Genomic DNA, 15,742 nt, shown 5'->3' on the forward strand with positions numbered 1-15,742 from the left:
TCTTTTTTTCCACTGAATGGTTTTAGCTCCTTTGTCAAAGATCAAGTGACTATAGGCATGTGGGTTCATTTCTGGGTCTTCAATCCTATTCCATTGATCCTCTTTCCTATCTCTGTATCAATACAATGCAGTTTTTATCACTACTGCTCTGTAGTACAGCTTGAGGTCAAGGAGGGTGATTCCCCCAGAAGATCTTTTATTGTTGAGGATAGGTTTTGCTATCCTGGGGCTTTTGTTATTCCAAATGAATTTGAGAATTGCTCTTTCTATCTCTGTGAAGATTTGAGTTGGAATTTTGATGGGTTTGCATTAAATCTGTAGATTGCTCTTGGTAAGATGGCCATTTTTACTATTTAATCCTGCCAATCCATGAGCATGGGAGATCTTTTCAACTTTTGAGATCTTTGATTTCTTTCTTCAGGGACTTGAAGTTTTTATCCTACAGATCTGTCACCTGCTTGGTTAGATTCACACCTAGGTATTTTATATTATTTGTGACTATTGTGAAGGGTGTCATTTTCCTAATTTCTTTCTCACCCTGCTTATCCTTTCAGTAGAGGAAGTCTTCTGATTTGTTTGAGTTAATTTTATATCCAGCCATTCTGCTGAAGTTGTTTTTCAGGGTTAGGAGTTCTCTGGTAGAAGTTTTGGGCTCACTTAAGTATACTATCATATCATCTGCAAATTGTGATATTTTGACTTCTTCCTTTTTAATTTGTATTCCTTTGATCTCCTTTTGTTGTCTAATTGCTCTGGCTAGGACTTCAGTACTACATTGAATAGGTAGAGAGAGAGTGGGCAGCCTTGTTTAGTCCCTGATTTTAGTGACATTGCTTCAAGTATCTCTCCATTTAGTTTGATGTTGGATACTGGTTTGCTGTATATTGCTTTTACTATGATTAGGTATAGGCCTTGAATTCCTGTTCTTTCCAAGGCTTTTGCCATGAAAGGGTGTTAAATTTTGTCAAATGCTTTCTCAGCATCTAGTGAGATGATCATGTGATTTTTTTTTACTTTGAGTTTGTTTATATAGTGGATTACATTGATGAATTTTCATATATTGAACCATCCCTGTGGTCCTGGGATAAAGCCTACTTGATCATGATGGATGATTGTTTTGATGTGTTCTTGGATTCCCTTTGCGAGAATTTTATTGAGTATTTTTGCATCAATATTCATAAGGGAAATTGGTCTAAAGTTCTCTTTCTTTGTAGAGTCTTTGTGTGGTTTAGGTATGAGCGTAATTGTGGCTTCAAAGAACAAATTAGATAGTGTTCCTTCTATTTCTATTTGGTGGAATGGTTTGAAGAGAATTGGTATTGGGTCTTCTTTGAAGGTCTGATAGATTGATTTTATCATTATTGAATTTATCATATATCATCACTGATTTTATAATTAAAATCTTAATTAAGGACCAGCCTTAGTCCATGGTGATCTGATAGGATGCATGGGATTATTTCGATTTTCTTGTATCTGTTGAGGCCTGTTTTGTTGACCAATTATATGGTCAATTTTGGAGAAGGTACCATGAGGTGCTGAGAAGAAGGTATATTCTTTTGTTTCTGGATGAAATGTTCCATAAATATCTACTAAATCCATTTGGTTTATAACTTCTCTTAGTTTCACTGTGTCTCTGTTTAGTTTCTGTTTCCATGATCTGTCCATTGGTGAGAATGGGGTGTTGAAGTCTCCCACTGTTATTGTGTGAGGTGCAATGTGTGCTTTGAGCTTTAGTAAAGTTTCTTTTATGAATGTGGGTGCCCTTGCATTTGGTGCAAAACTGTTCAGAATTGAGATTTCATCTTGGTTGATTTTTCCTTTGATGAGTATGAAATGTCCATTCTTATCTTTCTTGATAATTTCTGGTTGAAAGTGATTTTATTTGATATGAGATGGCTACTCCAGCTTCTTTCTTGGGCCATTTGCTTGGAAAATTGTTTTCCAGCCTTTTATTCTAAGGTAGTGTCTGTCTTTGTGACTGAAGTGTGTTTCCTGTATGCAGCAAAATGTTGGGTCCTGTTTATATATCCAGTTTGTTAGTCTGTATCTTTTTATTGGAAAATTAAGTCCATTGATGTTAAGAGGTATTAAGGAGAAGTGATTGTTGCTTCCTGTTATTTTTGTTGTTAGAGGTGGAGTTATGTTTTTGTGGCTATCTTCTTTCGGTTTGTAAGAATATTACTTTCTTACTTTTTCTAGGGTAAAATTTCCCTCCTGTTGGTAGTTTTTCTCTATTATCCTTAGTAGGGGTGGATTTGTGGAAAGATATTGAGTAAATTTGGTTTTGTCATGTAATTTTTTTGTTTCTCCATCTATGGTAATTGAGAGTTTTGCTGGGTATAGTGGCCTAGGCTGGCATTTGTGTTCTTGTAGGTTTTGTATGACATCTGCCCAGAATGTTCTAGCTTTGATAGTCTTCGGTGAGAAGTCTCTTGTAATTCTGGTAGGTCTGCCTTTATATGTTACTTGACCTTTTTTCCTTAATGCTTTTAATATTCTTTCTTTGTTTTGTGCACTTAGTGATTTGATTATTATGTGACAGGAGAATTTCTTTTCTGATCTAGTCTATTAGGAATTCTTGTATGTTCTTGTATGTTCATAGGCATCTCTTTCTTTAGGTTAGGGAAGTTTTCTTCTATAATTTTGTTGAAGATATTTACTGGCCCTTTAAGTTTCAACTCGTTGCTTTCTTCTATACCTATTATCCTTAGGTTTGGTTTTCTCATTGTGTCCTGGATTTCCTGAATGTTTTGGGTTAGGAGTTTTTTGCATTTTGTATTTTCTTTGACAGTTGTGTCAATGTTTTCTATGGTATCTTCTGTACCTGAGATTCTCTCTTCTAGCTCTTGCATCCTATTGGTGTTTCTTGCATCCATGACTCCTGATCTCCTTCCTAGGTTTTCTATCTCCAGGGTAGTCTTCCTTTGTGATTTCTTTGTTGTTTCTACTTCCATTTTTATGTCCTGAATTGTTTTGTTCAATTCCTTCACCTGTTTGGTTGTGTTTTCTTGTAATTCTTTAAGGGATTTTTGTGTCTCTTCTTTAAGGGCTTCTACTTGTTTACATGCATTCTCCTGTATTTCTTTGAGGGAGTTATTTATGTCCTTCTTAGAGATTTCTATCATCACCATGAGAAGTGATTTTAAATGTGAATCTTGCTTTTCTGGTGTCATGGGTATTCAGGACTTGCTATGTTAGGAGAAGTAGGTTCTGATGATGCCAAGTAATCTTGGTTTCTGCTGCTTATGTCCTTGTGATTGCCTTTAGCCATATAGTTATTTCTAGTGCTACCTTCACTCACTGACTCAGGCCTGCAAAGGGCTCACTGCTGGATGGCCAGATAAAGGAGCACTAGCAATAAATCCTTTACTGAATTCCCTCTGTTAAACAGCATGTATTCATTGCCAGATAGTAAAACTTACTTAAGCACAAGTAAGAAAGAGTTAAGTTTTTACTACAGAACAGTAATAAAGACTTAGGTTTTCAGCACTAGTGAAGCACAGAACTGTAACAGCAAATTATAAAATAAAGTTACAGCATTTAATAGAGCATAGAGATTTATAAAGAAACAAGAATTCACAGAGAGTTTTCAGCCACAAAATAAGCAAGAGAATGTTAAGTCTACAGAAGCCATCAGCAAGTGTTCAGTACTGTTAGAGAGCTGGAAGGCCAGAGACCATCAGACTTTAAAGCTGCATCCAGTGCTGTTACCCAGTTCAAACCTTGGCACACTGAGTTGGTTCATGGCATTTGAGGTAATATCTACCATAGATGTTGAGCAACATTGATGTTGTTTTCTGAATTTACAAGATGTTATCAAAAGAGAATGTCTTGAGTGTCAGAAGAAACTTTGGACATTTGAACAGTGTACAGGCTATTGCAGACTGTTAGCATCATTAAAATTAAACTCGATGCATTTCCTTAATAGGGTGACCATGAACCTATAGTGACCAGGTCTGAATGTACTTGACTGAATCAAAGACCTTCTAGATAGGATGATATCTTTACACACTTGTGTCTCCTTTGTGTCTTTCTTTGGGGAGATTTTTTTTATGGACGTTTTTGTAGGAGGAGCCTTTCTATATTCCTTATTGAAGATGGGATTTGAGTGTCTATAAACTCAACCCATTGCCTGGTTTAGTGTGTGTGTGTGTGTGTGTGTGTGTGTGTGTGTGTGAACTTTGTTCTGCTTGAAACTCATCAGTCAGCTTCCTTCTTGTGCTGCCACAGCCTTTACCATTATAAACTTTATCCCTGAATCACATAAGATACAATAAAAGCAGTTGCTATTCAATGCTAAGCTAATTCGCTATTATGGTGGTTTTATATTTTTAATTTTGTATTTTGTTGTTGTTTTTGTTTTCTTTTGTTTTTGTTTTTGAAGACTGACTTTCTCATGTAGCCCTGGCTGTCCTGAAAGTAGATATGTAGACAAGACAGGCCTTGAAGTTAGAAATTCAGCTGATTTTGGCAACCAAGTCGTGGGATTAGATGTGGGACGACATCCCTGGTGGTGGTGGTTGTTGTTTTCTATTATTAGATGGAATGTAGGTTTTTGTACATGTCAAACATTTGCTCTTGTGCTGATCGTCATTCACATCTTGAATTTTGAAATTTGCCAGAGACTATAGTCTATTTCTCAGGATGCCATGTATTCATGACATTAATAGTACCTGAGCCTTCTGAGTCATTGAATTTCAGGTATGTGATATCTTTCCTACCTGTTGTGTTTGTTTTGATTTTTTAATGAATATGAGTATTCTGCATGTATTCATGAAGTCCTCAGGACACAAACTCCTCAGAGCTCTGCCTCTCTGATACACTTCCGTCATTTTTGTGCTAACTGGTACACCTTCATCCTTGAGTTCTAAAGCTGTTTGCTGTTGCTCTTCCATGGGCCTTGACAAAAGATGGCCTCAGAACTCCCAAACTTGGAATAGTGAATAGTTGTGAGCCCCCATGTAAGTACTGGCAATTGAGCTCAATTATTTGCAAGACCAGCAAGTGCTGCTAACTCCTGATCCGTCTCTCCTGTACTATGTTGTTTATTTATGATCAGCATTCACATAGCTGATATTTTCATGGGTTCATTTGTTACTGTTTAAACATGCATTCCCTTTTAGTTAAATCTTTATGTTACTATTTAAACTGGGACACTTCAGGTTTCTGGAAGATGAATGCAGAACCAGAGTGGATGTATGAACTTCACTAAAGACCTCTGAGTTCTTTCCATCTTTTGTTTGTTTGTTTGATTATTGCATGGGAGTCAGGATCCTAATATGTATCTCTGTCTGTCCTGCACAAACCAGGCATCCAAATCAGTGAGATACACCTGCCCCTGTCTCCAGAGTGCTAGATTTAAAGCCATGAGCCAGTACACCCAGATTTCCCATCAGTCTTTGTAATTGTTAATGATTCATACAATATCACTGATGTGTGCTCTGTATGATCCCTTTGCTTCTTTCTCTGTGTTTATGTCTGTTGGTTGGCATTTCTCCTGCAAGGCTATATTCTATTGAAAGGGCACAGAAATGACAGAGGTGAACCTCATTATATAGTTTCCTTCTACAGTGACTTGGTGATTTGATTACATTAGATCTACTGTGTCAGGTAATAAGTGGGAGAAGTACCAGAATTATATGAATATATTGTCAATGAAGTATACATTTGCAGTGTTGTCAGTTTCATGTTTTCTGTTCTACACATGTATGGGATATTTTAGAATGCAGTGACCTATGATGATGTGTATGTGAATTTCACTCGGGAAGAGTGGGCTTTGCTGACTCCTTCCCAGAAGAGTCTCTACAAAGATGTGATGCTGGAAACCTACAAGAACCTTGCTGCTATAGGTAAGATAGTGAATTTTCTTTGACTTTTTAAAATAAAGGGAGAAATGTTTGCTTGCTATGGTTTCTTTATTATTGATGATCTTTTGTGATTTCAATTGAGAATGAGGGAAAAAATGAGGTGAATAAATCAAGCATTGTTCTAATCTTCTTTGAATATAGTAACTTCTCAAAGAACCCAGAGGAAGCAGGCCTCCCAGGAGCTCTAACCCATGTAGTATCTTAGGTAAGCAGGCAGCAACACCTGCCTGAAACAGGGAGTAACTGGGACCCACAAGGACCCAGGAAGTCACTCCCAGCCAGAAGCACTGATTCCTTCTGGTCTGGGCCCAAGTCATGAGCAGCTCTGCCCCCAATCTCAAAAAAATCAGAGTAAGTGGGGCTCCCAGGAGCTCTAACCTCGGCAGTGTCTTAGGTAAGGAGACAGCAACGCCCGCCCCTAACAGGGAGTAACTGAGACCCACTGGGACCCAGGAAGTCACTCCTAGGCAGGAGCACTGGTTCTTTCCTGTCTGCCTCTGAGCACTGAGCAGATTTTGGGCCGCAGCTCTTACCCCAGTAGTAACACCCATCCCACACAGTTCTGATACAACCAAGATAATAGGAAAGAAAGGCTCCAGTCAGAGACAGGGCAGGTAGCACTAAGGAGATCCAGATGGCAAAAGGCAAGCACAAGAACATAAGCATCAGCAACCCAGGGTACTTGGCATCATTAGAACCCAGTTCTCCCACACAAGAAAGTCCTGAATTCCCCATATTACTAGGAAATCAAGATTCAGATTTAAAATCACTTCTAATGATGATGTTAGAGGACTTTAAGAAGGACATAAATAACACTCTCAAAGAATTTGAGGAGAACACAGGTAAAGAGGTAGAAGCCCTTAAAGAGGAAACACAAAGATCCCTTAAAGAATTACAAGAGAACACAACCAAACAGGTGAAGGAAATGAACAAAATCATCCATAACATAAAAATGGAAGTAGAAACAGTCAAGAAATCACAAAGGGAGACTACCCCAAAGATAGAAAACCTAGGAAAGAAATCAGGAGTCATAGACACAAGCATCACCAACAGAATACAAGAGATAGAAGAAAGAATATCAGGTGCAGAAGATACCATAGAAAATATTGACACAACTGTCAAAGAAAACAAAAAATGCAAAAAGTTATTGACACAAACTATCCAGGAAATCCAGGACACAATGAGAAGACCAAACCTAAGGATAATAGGTATAGACGAGAGTGAAGATTCCCAACTTAAAGGGCCAATAAATATCTTCAACAAAATTATAGAAGAAAACTTCCCTAATCTAAAGAACAAGATGCCCATAAACATACAAGAAGCCTATAGAATGCCAAATAGTCTACACCAGAAAAGAAATACCTCCCATCACATAATAATCAAAACACCAAGTGCACAAAACAAAGAAAGAATATTAAATGCAGTAAGGGAAAAAGGCCAAGTAACATATAAAGGCAGACCTATCAGAATTATACCAGACTTCACATCAGATATTATAAAAGCTAGAAGATGCTGGACATATGTCATACAGACCCTAAGAGATCACAAATGCCAGCCCAGGCCACTATACCCAGCAAAACTCTCAATTACCATAGATAGAGAAACCAAGATATTCCACGACAAAACCAAATTTACACAATATCTTTCCACAAACCCAGCATTACAAAGGATAATAGGAATATAGTAACTTAAATTTTCTTTAATTTCCAATAATGCATACATTTTCTCGTACTGCATTTTAGGCTACAATTGGGAAGACCATTATATTGAAGAACAATTTCAAAGTTCTCGAAGAAATGGAAGGTAATTTTCATGTGCAAATATGCCTCTAAAAAAAGCCACAACATAAAAAAGTACTTCTTTAAGCATATTGATGATTATTACATTCTCATTATTCCATATACCTCAATGTCAAGTGTCTGATTTGTGTTTGAGAGGCACTCTTCTAAAAAGGAGGCAAGGAAACAATGCCTTCATAAATATCACCATTTGAATCATAGCCCTATTAGAGCGATGCTGTAGAACTGCCAGTCTCACTTAAATACTGTGAAAAGTAGACACTTTGAATAGGTGGTTAATATATCTTCAAAATGTTCTAATGAGCAAAGAGTTCATAGTAAATCTAGTATTACTTATACACTTGTAGTTACATTGCTAAATGTAGTCAGAGGGGCAGTTTATGAGAGTCAAGAGAGCCGGGCAGTGGTTGCGCATGCCTTTAATCCCAGCACTTGGGAGGCAGAGGCAGGAGGATTTCTGAGTTCGAGGCCAGCCTGGTCTACAGAGTGAGTTCCAGGACAGCCAGGACTACACAGAGAAACCCTGTCTCTAACCCCCCCCTCCAAAAAAAGAGAGAGTCAAGAGTGAGATACCTTACTTACCATATGTCTGTGAGGAAGAAAAATCAAACTGTGTGATTGCAATGTGGAAACCTTTATTTTGTTATTCTTCTCTTAATGAGTATATCATATGTCACAATGGATACATGCCATTGAGCTTAGGGATTCAAAGAAGCAAGGTACCTCTCTGCCAGAAAAAAATAGAAGATATCTAGTAGTTCCCACTTTGAGTAGACTTTCTAAATGTGATACAAGTTGGCAATTTGGAATATATATATATATATAAACTCACACTGCAGAAACTCTGTATGGGTACTAGAAGGATAGAAATTCTTCTGATTGTCCTGGTTCACTTTGCAAATGTGCTGTGACTCACACTATAGAAAAATTTATGAATTCATTCAATGTGGTAAATCTCTGAGTTCTTTCAGCTTTCTTCAAATATGTGAAAAACTTCATATAGAAAAAGAATGCTATAAATGTGAGTCATGTAATAAATGCTCTTACCAGCACAAGTATTGTCAAAGATGCATAAGATCTCATAATGAAGGAGGATCACATTGAATGTAAAGAAAATGATAAAATCTTAGGATCTGATTCCTCTTTCCCATTAGACCAAATTATATTGTTAATTCATACAGATAAAAAAAATTCAACAATGTAATGCATGTGGTAAAGCTTTCATATGTGCCAATTATCTTCACAGCCATGAAAGAGGTCATACTGAAGAGAAACCCTATGAATGTAATCATTGTGGTACAGCCTTTACAACTCACCGTCATCTTCAAAGGCATAAAGGAACACATACTGGAGTGAAACCTTATGAATGTCATCGATGTGGTAAAGCCTTTGTATGGAAGTGTCATCTCCAAATACATAAAAGAACACATACTGGAGAAAAACCTTATGAATGTGATCAATGTGGTACAGCCTTTGCAAGTCATGGTCATCTTCAAAGGCATAGAAGGACACATACTGGAGAGAAACCTTATGAATGCAACCAATGTGGTAAAGCCTTTTCCCAACACAGTTCTCTACAAGACCATAAAAGGACACACACTGGAGAGAAACCCTATGACTGTAACCAATGTGGTAAAGCCTATGCACGTCACAGTCATCTCCTAAGACATATAAGAACACATACTGGAGAGAAACCTTATAAATGTAATCAATGTGGTAAAGCCTTTGCTTATCAGAGTAGTTTCCAGTATCATAAAAAAACACATACTGCAGAGAAATCTTATGAATGTAAGCAATGTGGTGAAGTCTTTGCGTGTCGTAATCATCTTCAAATACATAAGAAAACACATGCTGGACAGAAACGCTACGAATGTAACCAATGTGGTAAAACCTTTGCATTTCACAGTCATCTCCAAAGACATAAAAGACATATTGGAGAGAAACCTTATGAATGTAATCACTGTGATAAAGCCTTTGCAAGTCCTAATAATCTTCAAAAACATCTAAGAAGACATACTGGAGAGAAACCGTATAAATGTAATCTGTGTGATAAAACCTATGCATGTCACAGTCATCTCCAAACACATAAAAGAACACACACTGGAGAGAAGCCCTACAAATGTAATCAATGTGATAAAGCCTTTTCACAACAATGTTCTCTACAAGTTCATAAGAGAACACATACTGGAGAAAAGCCCTATGAATGTGATCTATGTTGTAAAGCCTATAGACGTCACAGTCATCTCCAAATACATAAAAGAACACATACTGGAGAGAAGCCCTATGAATGTAATCAGTGTGGTAAAGCCTTTCCTTATTACAATAGTCTCCAGTATCATAAAATGGCACATTCTAGAGAGAAATCTTATGAATGTAATCAGTGTGATAAAGTTTTTTCACACCACAGTTCTCTACAAGTCCATAAAAGAATACATACTGGAGAGAAACCCTATGAATGTAACCAATGTGGTAAGGTCTTTATACGTCAGAGTTATCTCCAAAAACATAAAAGAGCACATACTGTCGAGAAACCCTATGACTGTAACCAATTTGATAAAATATTTACACAACATAGTACTCTCCACAGCATAAAAAAGCACATATTTGAGAGAAACTCTATGAATATAATGTGTGGTAAAACTTTTGCTGGTCAAAGTTATCTTCAAAGACATGAAACAATAGATATTGGAGAGAAACCTCATGAATGTATTTAATATGGTGACACCTTTGCACATTTCTGTAATCTCAATCATCATGAAAGTATTCATACTGAAGAGAAATTCTACGAATGTAAGCAGTGCGGTAAAGTTTTTGTGTTATGGTTCCACGTAGATCCATCACAAGTCAAACACCAGATCAATGCAAATGACAAGAATTAATTGTAATAAAGCTGCTACTGATTAAACAGGCCTTTGAACATATTCTGGAGGTGAAATACAACCCATGTTACGGAGCTTTTAAGCTTGAAAAGCATAAACATCTGTGCCAAGTTACAGCTACAATTTTCTACCAATCAGCATTTAGTGATGGCAGCTTTTGTTATGTGATTGACCTATGTCAATGTATACAAAATGTATGTTTTTCACTCTAACCAATAATATCCATTTGTTCTTTTGTAGTTAGGAACAGTCATTATGTTTGGGGGAACAAAACATTATATTAACAAATTATGTTAACATAAATTTGTTAACAAATTATGTTAACATAAATTTGTTAACAAATTATGTTAACAAATGCTGTAGTTAGGAACAGTCATGTTTTAGGGAATAGAAGCCGTGGTTAGCTTGAGGTAGTAAGGATATGTATATATCATTTGGTGTTCATTGCTTCTTTATGTTTCTATTAGTTGATACTTCCTCTCAAAGTACTGCCTTCTAAGGGAATTATCTCAAGATGGTAGATAATGTAACAGCAATGAGATTTATTAAATTTTTTTCTGTTCTGTGTGTTTAATGTGATTATTGGCTTTTAGGCCATGATGGATAGATGGAGACTGGAAAACAACTTTCTACTGTGATCATCTTACTATGGTGATAAAGATCAGGTTGCCAGCTTTGCACACCACAGAAATTTTCCACTGAGCCGTCTCACTGAGGTTCAAATAAAACTAGCTGAAACATTTCATCAGTAAACTATTGTCTTCTTCTCAAGTTATAAACATATTGTCATCTAAGGATCAAGGAAAACAGGATGATTTTAATAATAAATTTTGCTTGCATAGGAATAGACTACTGTGGTGTTTTGTTTTTGTTTGTTTTGCTTGTTGGAATGTGTTAGTTTATTCTTAGGAGTGAACATTTGTCCATACACTTTCTCAGAACCACAAATGAATGCCTGAGAATTGTCTCACTGGGCAAAGTGGTTGCTGATAACCTGCTAACCTGCTAACCTGAGCATAGTCCTCTTTTTTTTTTAACATAAAAAAAATGTTTTTAACATAAAAATTTTGAGGTCAGCTTGGTACACATAGTGAGTTCCAGACAGCCATGGCTATGTAGAAATATCTCGTCTCAAAAAATTCCAAAAAGAAAGAGTGTATCTCGAATTATGGTGATTTTCCTAGTATACTCCAAGTAGACTCTTTAATGACTGAGAGACCAATATTACTCCTAGAGGTTTTTTCCTCTTATTTCTATCCTTGGGCTGTGGCATATACAAATACACCACCACATACATAAATAAATTTAAAACACGAATGAGGGCCAATGAGGTTACTTGAACCAAATGACTTCTTGGGTTTGATTTCAAGAACTCACACAGGTAAATTAGAAAATAGAATCCAATAATTTGTCCTCTCACTGCCACATGAGCACAGTGGGATAGATGTACATACACAGAAACAGTTCAAATATTTGTTTAAATGGGTGAAATTAACAAAGCAAAAAAAATACGAAATTATTGAGAATGTATAAAATTATTTGCAAGTTTAAATTACTATTGCAGAATTTCAAGAAGTATTACTGCTCATCAAAAAATAATGGTTCCTTTTTAAATGTTAATTTATATTTTATTCTCAGGTTCAAAGATGAGTCATTTTAAAAACTTAGCTGGGTTACAGATGCATTCCTGTGATCCCAGCACCTGGGAGACAGAGGCAGGGCAATCTCTCTGAATTTGAGGTCAGCTTGGACCACATAGTGAGTTCCAGACAGCCATGGCTATGTAGAAATATCCTGTCTCAAAAAATTCCAAAAAGAAAGTATATCTCAAATTATGGTGATTTTCCTGGTATACTACAAGTAGACTCTGACTGGTTTCAGCAACACCTTTTGTTATCTTTACTCACATTAAGAAAACTATGTTGTAGCTGGAGAGATGGTTTAGTAGTTAAAAGCATTCACTGCTCTTCCAGAGGTCTTGAGTTCAATTCCCAGCTACCACATTGAGGCTTAAAGCAATCAGTAACGGGATCTGATGCCCTCCTTTGCTGTGCCAGAAGAGAGCGACTGGGTACCACATAGATAAAATAAACATTTTTTAAGTTAAAAAAAAAGGAGAGGACTATGCTAACAGTGAAAATAAGTAATGTGGAGGGTCCATTCACAAAAGGGAAGAAATCCAGAAATTAGTTCAATAGCCATCTAGTAGGAACTTCATCACTCAAGTGATAGGAGACAGAAAGAGTAGTGGAGCATCTTCATCTGCATTGGGAGCTGAAGAATTAGTAGTACTGCTCCTCTTGAGTACCCAAGCTCAGAGCTACCTGTATTTCCAGATCCAGGACATCTGTTTCATTCTTCTGAGCTCCTGGGGTACCATATATGTAAATCGTGCAAAGACACATACGTATGTAATTCCCTATTGTAAAAAAAAAAAAAAAAAAAAAAAAAAAGGTTTTCTTTGTGTATATGTCATTTTTTAATATTAAAATTGATTCAATTTAGGTGCAGTAGTTTTACCACTGTGCATACCCAGTCCATTCCAGGTATCACTGGAGGCCAGAAGAGTGCCTGATCTCCTGTGATTGGAGTTACAGACAGTTGTGAGCTGTGTCTTGGGTGCTGAGAACCAGCACTAGGTGCTGTAGATGAACAGCCAATGCTGTCAGGGGCCGAGCCATCTCTTCAGCCCATGAACACATCACTAACAGCTATAAGGTGTGAACAGTTGATCCTAAGTTCATCTTTACCCAAAACCTGGTGACCCTGAAAAAATATAAGATGGGTAGCATTACAAATGGAGACTTAGTGCATAAAATAATTTCCCAACCCTAATCTCCACAAAGTTAGAGAGGAGTACATAAAATGCCCAGGAGACTCTAAATTGACCTTATAAGTCTTTAAAATCTGGTTGACCACATAACCAGAGCTACCAGACTGAGTTCATCTCACATGGTAAATAGGCAGCAATGGAAGCCCACAAGGATATATATTAAGTGTACCCCTGCTTGAGTCTTTGGCTACTCTAAGGAAAGGAAAGAAACTTGCATGCATGAAGACTGACTTGTCTGAATGGGAATGTATTCTACTTCCCTGAAACTAACAAAACATTCAGTTAGGAGCTATGGTTGTTGGTAGCTCCAGATAACATTGAGGTTGCTGTCAGTGGAACCTTGGACTTAAACAGAAGTTGTTCTAAGGGTGGGGAAATAAGACTTTTACAAAGAGCCTTGAAGTATAGATGAACTATGATCAAGGGAACTTTGGAAGTGAAAGGAAGAGGATTAATGGGTCAGCAATGTATGTGGGTATAGCTGAGGACAAGTTGGCTCCTACTGTATTCTTTGTATTCACTCAGCTATGGTCGTTCAGCCCTCCAGGTGTTCCACTGCTTCCTTTTCTTGGCAAGTACATGTAGCCTTCAATGACAGCATCCTGCAGGACCCCACTTGTTGGTCTCCAATTGGACCTTAAAGCTCCTCAGTCCCCACCCTGTTGTCACTGTAGCCTGCCTGCCTGGTAGGAATAAGAATGTGCTAAAGAGATACTCCCTTAGCTTAGGAGTATCTCTTAAGGGATACTCCCTTAGGGAGAAATGTTAGCCTTTCTCCTTTAGGCTAACATTTAGTGAAACAATGGATCTTATGAAATTCTGATTTCCCCTGGAATCTCATTCTGGAAAAGACTGATTTCTCTAGATGAGAATGTATCTCCTGAAAAAAATATTAATTCAATTATCTGAGTACCTTACAGGAGAGAAAGGAGCTGAGAATTTGTAGGTATTTATGGATGACTTGCTTAGATTACTTAGTTGTGTATATCTCTTAGCATCTAGCTAAATCTGTTAGGACTCCAAGGATAGATCATATCTTTATAATTATTTCAAACAAGTCACATTGAATAAGTATGTTAATATGTTTTCAATTTTCATTAATAATTTAAATTTTTCTTCTAATTTTTTATTTTAAATAATAGTTTCACTATGAATCTGTTGATGGCCTGGAACTCAGTGTATAGACTAGGCTGCCCTTGAACATCAGAGGTATTTGCCCATGTTTCTTCCAGAGTACCTACATTATATATGGGCATGTCACAACTGGAAAATTGATTTCTTTTAATTAGATTATTGAGGATATGTAGCTGAATCTGACAGTTTAGAATAACTAGAACACAGGTTCTAGTCCTAACTCCAGTAACAGGAGTAGGCTCCCATCAAAGACAGCCCTCCTGCCTTAAAGTCCAGTGTCTTCTAACTATGAGCAATGTTTTTCTTTATCACTGAGTCTGTTACAACTCATCAAAGGACTAGGGCAGAGTTCTGTTCTTATTCTACAGATGGTCAAACCCAGGCTCACAGAGATAAGGGGTTTTTCAATATAGTTAAGTATGACTGGCATCTTATTCCATTGTTGTCATGACTCACTTAATGAAGTTGAAGCCAAATAAGGCAGGCATAGTGGCACAGATTTTTAGTCATGGTGCTTAGAAACTAGAGGCAGTTGTTTCAGGATTTCAAAATCATCCACAGTGAGAATGGTCAGCAAAGTGTTGTGTGAGGCCCATCAATGTCCATAGATTTCCCTGTAGCTCTAGAACTCCAGGGCCATGGAAGTCCCTCAAGTAGTAGCAGTAGTAGCAAGTAGTAGCTGAGGTATTTGCCACCCCAAGTTTTCTATTCTTGAGAATGTTTCCAGTACAAGGCAGCCTAGGTCACTTCAGAGTCAGAATCCTGTTGCTCGTTAAAAAGTGAAATTCTGTAAGTGAAAGAATTGATCTTACTTAAGGATGAGCTTCTTAATTGAATATTCAATGCAAAATGTTCACTCCTGAAACCTCATACACTCAAGCAACAGAAATGGACTCATGTTTTACTAACATATTTGTACATACTTAGACATACTTAAAGAAGAAATCGAAGGGAAGAATTTGGGAAGGGATAGAGAATAGTCATGGAAAGGGAGAAAATGATGTATGTTAATTAAACTATATAAAATAAATTTTAAATAATAAAAGCTGCTAGAGTGATAGCATAGCAGTTAAGAGCACTGAATGATGTTATAAGGAACACAGGTTCTATTCACAGAAACCATCTGGTAGCTAACTGTCTCCTGTAACTCCAGTCCTAAGGGATCTGATGCCCCTTCTGTATTGTACACAGCTGCATGCAATCAGAACACCCACATATATAAAATACAAA

The 15,742-nt window shown here is 37.1% G+C and overlaps 1 protein-coding gene across 1 annotated transcript in view; it reads left to right on the plus strand.

Moving 5' to 3' along the window:
• The window catches only part of LOC117693543 (uncharacterized), a 72,952-nt gene that overhangs the window by 11,965 nt on the left and 45,245 nt on the right, over positions 1-15,742 (plus strand). The window contains exons 2-4 of the mRNA XM_034484266.3: positions 5,723-5,849; positions 7,610-7,670; positions 8,913-10,270. Coding sequence (XP_034340157.3) covers positions 5,723-5,849; positions 7,610-7,670; positions 8,913-10,270 — 1,546 coding nt within the window. The remainder of the gene's footprint in view (positions 1-5,722; positions 5,850-7,609; positions 7,671-8,912; positions 10,271-15,742) is intronic.

The sequence above is a fragment of the Arvicanthis niloticus genome, chromosome 21 (assembly GCF_011762505.2).
Source record: "Arvicanthis niloticus isolate mArvNil1 chromosome 21, mArvNil1.pat.X, whole genome shotgun sequence".
Classification (NCBI taxonomy): domain Eukaryota; kingdom Metazoa; phylum Chordata; class Mammalia; order Rodentia; family Muridae; genus Arvicanthis; species Arvicanthis niloticus.